Below are 7,025 nucleotides of genomic sequence, written 5' to 3'. Positions count from 1 at the left end.
CCCTCTGTGTGTGTGTATTTCTAATAGAGTAAGTAAGAGCAAGTTCTGAGTGTAACTGAATTTTTTGGCCTGTAGATTTGAAGTTAATTATTGTACATAGCTAACAAGATACAGTATGAAACAGGAGCCCAGATTCTCCTTTGTGTTTGGTATTCCCTTATATAGCATGATGCTTTTACATGGTTGATTTGTTGTTGTTGCTTGTTGTGTTTTTGTTTGTTTGTTTGTTTGTTTTGCTTTTTTTGTCTGCTTGGTACAAACTGTATATACAGCTCAGGAAAACACATTTCAGTTTTCATTGAGGTCAGTTTTAATGACACACACAGAACAATGTGGACCTTACGTAGGCCTGGTCATTACTTGATAACAGCATTGGGGTAGGGGACAGCAATGCAATTGTGTAGCTGCTGACTGTTTCTTTTCTTCTTTGCCAGTGAGTACCTATGATAAAAAAGAACATGGGCCTGAGATAACAGCAGTAACAGTGTCAGCAGGGAGGGGACAGAGAGAGCTCCACAGTGTCATCCCGAGCACAGGATGGGTCCCCTCAATCTGTTAAGGACCTTGCTCAACTTAAGCAAAACTAGGATTTGTAAGTTCAACACAGCAATTTCAGGACAAGCCAAGATGGTGCAGAGTTGGAGACTTTATTAAAGATATTTTACTGCCGGGCGGTGGTGGCGCACGCCTTTAATCCCAGCACTTGGGAGGCAGAGGCAGGCGGATTTCTGAGTTCGAGGCTGGCCTGGTATACAGAGTGAGTTCCAGGACAGCCAGGGCTACACAGAGAAACCCTGTCTCGAAAAACAAACAAAAAAAACAAAAAAAAAAACAAAAAAGAAAGATATTTTACTACAGGCTTTAATCATGAAGGTTAGGAAAAAGAGAGACACTGTGAAACCAAGCTACACCGGAGAGCGTAGGCGGAGGCTCCGGGAATAAAGTCCTAATTAATTGTCTTACCATTTTGTGTGTGTGTGTGTGTGTGTGTGTGTGTGAGAGAGAGAGAGAGAGAGAGTTTTCAAGCAGCACCTCAATAAAGTCGCTAAGAAACATTTATTTCCTTTACTTTCTCTTTTGATCAGTGAGATTATAGGATGGCTCCAGGGATGCATTGGATGGAATGAGATAGTCTGATAGAGTAGAATCAGGAGCCTGTAGGACTACATAACCGGATTCAGTATTCGTCTGTTCTTTGTACATGTCTCTCTTTCTTTTTCTGGTGCAATTCCAAGAGTCTGCAGACAAAGAGCTAAGCTGGGAGACAGGCTGTAAGCAGTTGCAATTGTGCCAGAATCCTTGCTTCTCCCTGAGAGAGTGGTGGCAATCTGATCGGTGAGGGGCTCTTCCTTCTCACGACCGTATGGTTTCCCCTGTCTTTCTTTTCCACCTCAACAACAGCAGTTTATTCTTATGAAATGTAGCTCTGGAACACAGAGCAGGCAGCTCAGATAATTCCTGCATGCTGGGTCTGCACATGGAAAAGGCAGAGTGAGAAGACGAAGTGAGCCAGTCTCGCCGGGGCTCAATCGCTCTCAATTGAGTTACTCCATGGGAGTTCTTGGTGCCATTTTGAATATTTCAGTAATTCTTGATTTTGTAACTTATACCATGCACATAGCGATTTAACAATAACAACAACAACAATATTCTGTGTACTGCTATCCCGTTCTTTAGATGTATGTTGCTGAGCCTTACTGTATTTGATGATGATTTTTTTTCTGTTTTTGTTTACAGTGAAAATCGTACTCATTCCTGCGGGCCAGGAGATAATAATGCCTTTTAGAGTTGACGCTCCCTTTAGGTTCCTCAAGGAACACTTTGCACACTTATTGCGTATCCCACACTATGTTCTGCAGATAACGCATGCAGGTAGGTTTAAAAGCTAATGAGGTTATCAAGACTGTTCTGGCTTTAACGTGTAAATCACCAAAGATCTTTGATCTTAAAACTTAGTATTTACTGTTTCAGCATTATATTATGGCAGCACATTAGTTCATTTAACACATTCTCCTAAATATATGTTTTATTCTATATCCTTTGGATATAACTGAACATTCCCAGAATCATGTCCTCAAGTCATTTGCAGACTAGCAAGGAAGGAGTGCACTAGGGTAGTTACCAGTGTATCATGGAGACGCTTCCATGGCAATAGCCACCGAAAGTTGAAGTTGACAGAGGAAAGAACCTGGGTGGCTATAGAATGTTTCAGTCAACAAAAGTGGTAATTACTGGAATAAGTCCCAAAGGGGTGGGGGAACTTGGTATTTTAGGAAAGTAGCAAGAAGCTTTGCGTGGATGGAAGGGAAATGAGACTGAATAAAAATGGATGATGAAGAAGAACCCATAAAGCATAAATACAGTTTCTGAGTTTTCTACCCATTAAGGTAATTCTCACAATTACTTACATTTTGCAGATGTTGCTGAGAATCTCTGCTTAAGTTACTCAGCTTCTGTCATAATTAGATAGCTTGTTTGTAACGGTGGTAGTCTACCAGGTTAGTATAGCTGATATGTTTATGTTGGACACATATGAACCAATCCTAATGTTTTTATTAAAATTTTTTGTGTATTGACTTACAAAGATGTTATGCATAGTTTCCAAAGAACAAGTTTAGTTCTAAATTAATTTTTAAGAGCCTGGGGGTGGTATGATGGCACAGCAGGTCAAGATACTTTAAACCCACAACTTGAGTTCTATGCCTGGGCCACGTGGTGGATGGAGAGAACTGACGCCTACAAGCTGTCGACTGACTATTGCACCTGTGCCATGACATGCGCGTGTGCACACACACGCACACACACACAAACACACATGCACACTGAATAAATAAATGAATAAAGTGCAATAAAAAGCTTTAAACCCTCCGAGAGTGAATGAACTCCAAACGTTAAGATGTATTGTATTGTCAGTTAAAGGTTGGTGGAGCAACCCAGGTTGAGCTACACAGTGACTATCAACAAAAATGCTAATGATGATTACAATGGCAGCACGGTATGTCCTTAAGTATGTTAGTACTTCTCTAAAATATTCTGCTGATGTCATCATTAATTTACACAGCCACCCTTTTGAGGGAGATACTATTACTAATTCACTGGAAAGTAAACTCAGGGAACCCCTATAATGACAAGGTGCTAGTAAGTGGCAGAGTTTGGACTGTATGACATCAAAGAGGGAAGTTTAAACTATGGAACATTAACTCAAACATGAAGCTTAAAGTTGGAGGAGATACAGAGTGCAGAGGATAGAGACACTGAAGGCTCTATTCTTAGTGTTTTATGAGCAACCATTCTTCTTCTTTTTTCTTTTAAGATTTATTTATTTTATGTATATGAGTACACTGAAGCTGTCTTCAGACACACCAGAAGAGGGCATCTGATTCCATTACAGTTGGTTGCGAGCCACCATGTGGTTGCGGGGAATTGAACTCAGGACCCCTGGAAGAGCAGTCAGTGCTCTTAACCACTGAGCCCTCTCTCCAGCCCCCAACCATTCTTCTTTATAGTTACCATTATAGTAACCACTGGGTACCAAGTTTATGTCAGCACTAAATAGAGAGATGTGAGATTCTATACGAACCAAGCATCCTTCAAAAGAGGTGCTTGCTTTAATCCAGCATGAGGGCTGTACCTCAGGCTTGATAGTCTGTGCCCACTCTGGAGAAGAACACAGGAAAGAGGCCAGCTCATGAACTTTGTGTCTAGGTGTGTCATTCCGTCTAGATGACACAGACCTAGAAGGTCTTTGGATGTAATCCCTTACCAGAGCAGCCATGTTGCTGAATTAATCCTCTACACTTTATTTTTTTTTTAATAATTTGTAACCTTATGCATATTTATGATACCATGATGCTTCAACAAGTTATAACACATGGATTTATTAAAGCAAGGTAATTGAAATTTCAATCTACTTATTTTCCAGTTATCTATAAAATATATTAAATTGTTTTTAGCTATAGTTACTGCCTTATGGACTTGTCTGTACAAATATTATAGTATGAGGTAGGAAACATGAATATTCCATTTAGTACTTTACTGACATGTGTTCCTACAGGCAGCTTTGTTATCTTCCACTTCCTTAAAATAGGAACATCTGGTGGATCACTGCATATCATGGTGACTATAGTTAACAACACGCATTATATGCTTGAAAATTACTAATACAGTGAAATCGAAGTGTTCTCACCAAAGAAGGTAAGTATGTCAGTAATGGATTTGTTAGCTTTATTTAACCATTTCACAACGCAGGCGTATGTTGAGTGAAACATCATTGGTTACAAATCTAAACATCTGCAACTTTCTCAGCTTAAAGAATAAACAGACATGTCCATTTCTTTGCCGTAAAGCAGCCTAACGTTTTCATGTTCTTAGGAATCATTGTTGGGAATAATGAGTCTCTAATACAATATGGAATTAAACCACAAGAAATTGTTCAAGTGGAGGTATTTTCCACACACCCCGACGAATATCCGGTGAGAAGAATCGAGGGCTTGAGTGAGGGCTCCCAGATCATAACGGTCACCATCCAGACCAGTAAGTCCTTACTATCTGTTAGACAAAGTGTTTCAGTATGGCCCCTTGTGTTGAACTTTCCTTCAGCCTTGACTTTCATCCCCTTAGGCCTCGATCGCTATGAGGAGGTAGCAGTTGAGATAATAAAATCTGACTTCCACAAGCCATTTCTTGGTGGCTTTAGACATAAAATAACAGGACTAGAGTATCACAACGCTGGAACACAAACTGTACCTAAAAAGATTCCTGAAAAAACCAATCTGTTCTGTCGGGACACCCAGGTAACATTCTTATTTTCCTGTTTATGTGTGTGTCAACAGTCTACTGGATGATCCCCTCGAATTTCTTTTTAACTGTGCCCCAATCTGTACAGCTTTGGGATTGACCTTACTGGGGTGACAGGTGATGAAGAGACCATGGAAAAGCTGGGATCTGGTGAGTCGTGTGCTCTGATGGAGACACACCAGTGGCCCAGTGACCAGATACACTTATTATATACCACTGGGTATGGAATCTACTGTGGAAGGCAGAGGGTCGCTTGTTATATACAGCCAAATAAGGAAGCGACTCCTCTCTTAAGAGGTATCTAGGGGAACCGTTTCAGGCTACAGCCATCTGAGAGGAGGAAGTTTGGAATATTTTCTTCTCACACTGTCAGCTTCCTTACTCTGACCAATGGAAAGCTTTGCTATCGCTCTGATGCTGACCCAGGGAATGCCTTGCCATTCCCACGGTCGGAGGCACTGGCCCTCTTGCCATGGCCGTGCTCATGGCAATAATATACATTCACTCAGAATGCCATCTCTCCCCACATAACTAATATTATGAAAACGAAGATAATAAAAGATTAATGCAAATATGTAGAAAAGCACTCTCCACTTGCTGCCGATGCTTGTAAGATTTTCTTTACTCTAGAAATTACGTAGTAGGTGCTCATTCTTAATGTCTTCATTTTAGACAGTTTTTCAGAGAAAAAAGCTGCAACAAACAACAAATACAACCTCCACTCAGATGACTAAAATTGGGGTGTATGTGTCAAACATGACGGACAAACTTCTCAAGCCAGGGAACTACTTTTCAGCAGCACAGTACCACGCTCGGCGGTTGAATGCGGTAAGAGAATGTTCATTGGGCTCGAACACTGAAAATTAGGTACATATGCTAGTTGTTCTCTGTATTTCTGTAAGCTATGGCAGCATGAGGAAGGGCAACATATGTGTGAGTTGCATTCTATTGCTACCAAAGGCAAGCATGCTGAATATCCTTCTACCGAAATAACCAGAATGAAAAACTTTACTAGTTCTTTCTGTTCCCTAAGGAATCTCAAGTGTTTTTGTGTAGCCACTGGCCATTATGAGACTTCTCAACACTTCTTTCCCTTACTTTTATGCCAGTCCAGTCGTATGGGGGCTTCCTCGACTTACTGAAGTCAAAGAGGACAAGGCAGTTTGTCTTCTCTGATAAATATGTAATCTCTTCACTTTTTTTAATTGTTTGGATGATTTATCTTTTTCCCACCATTTCCAACCTAATTGATAACTTACAGATAAATTATAATAGTATCTATCTATTTATCTATCTATCTATCTATCTATCTATCTATCTATCTATCTATCTATCATCAGCTACCATCATTTGGGTGTGAGTAAGAATGACCTGAAAGCAGTAATATATATATCACACATAAACACATGTTCTGAAGCCAGGCACTTTTTCTAGCCTAACCAGACCAAGATATTTAGAAATGAACATGGAATATAAAACCCTCAAGCCTGTTAACTCTTTTCCCCTGTGGGCAAAGAGCCAATTCTGGGCTAGCTTACTACCTGGCTGTACCAGTGCCAGTTATGTCAACCTGATGGGGTTTTGACTTTTTAGACTAAACTAGGGAAAAGATAGAGTTGCACAGAAGGTCGAGAAACTGAGTGACGTTCTCTTGGCATTGTCAGTGCACAACAAAGCTGTTTGGAAACAGGCCAGCATCAACTGCAGCACAGACAAGGGTCCAGCTTCCTCCGGAACTAAGTGAGAAGAGCTGTGAATGTGTCCATTCTCTGAAGATTAGCACCTGGGTTATAAATCAAGACTGTGTTTCTTTGTTAAAGCGTGTTAGATCCTCCAGGCAGGAGTCAGACATTTCATTCTCACTGATCTCATTTCAAACAACAGAGTTCTTGACAGTTTATGATTTTAAAGAGAGAACAAAGATTCTCAGTGAGGAAGGGAACAGTAGTCATTCAGAGAGAGGGCTTGCAACATGATATCTTGAAGGTGCAGAGAGTCCTAGGAAGAAAGACTCTTTTTTTTTTTTTTAAAGTCTGTAGCTGACTTCATTAGTGCCATTAAATTCTAGTTCTTGGTTTTTTCTTTTTAAATTTTATTTTAGTTTTGAGATTTACAATATAATTACATTTCTTCCTTTCCTACTCTCCTTCAAATTCATGGCCTCTTTTTTCACCAATTGTCTCATATATGTATATATATATATATATATATATATATATATATATATA

At 40.0% G+C, this 7,025-nt stretch overlaps 1 protein-coding gene across 1 annotated transcript in view; it reads left to right on the top strand.

Annotated features, from left to right (window-relative positions):
• Window positions 1-7,025, top strand: part of Iqub (IQ motif and ubiquitin domain containing) — a 51,692-nt gene that overhangs the window by 4,951 nt on the left and 39,716 nt on the right. The window contains exons 3-6 of the mRNA XM_028762656.1: window positions 1,738-1,872; window positions 4,372-4,533; window positions 4,621-4,793; window positions 5,470-5,625. Of these exons, the coding sequence (XP_028618489.1) occupies window positions 1,738-1,872; window positions 4,372-4,533; window positions 4,621-4,793; window positions 5,470-5,625 (626 nt within the window). The remainder of the gene's footprint in view (window positions 1-1,737; window positions 1,873-4,371; window positions 4,534-4,620; window positions 4,794-5,469; window positions 5,626-7,025) is intronic.

This window comes from Grammomys surdaster, unplaced genomic scaffold, assembly GCF_004785775.1.
Source record: "Grammomys surdaster isolate TR1022 unplaced genomic scaffold, NIH_TR_1.0 134, whole genome shotgun sequence".
In the NCBI taxonomy this organism is placed as follows: domain Eukaryota; kingdom Metazoa; phylum Chordata; class Mammalia; order Rodentia; family Muridae; genus Grammomys; species Grammomys surdaster.
This window is presented reverse-complemented; position numbering and strand designations above follow the sequence as displayed.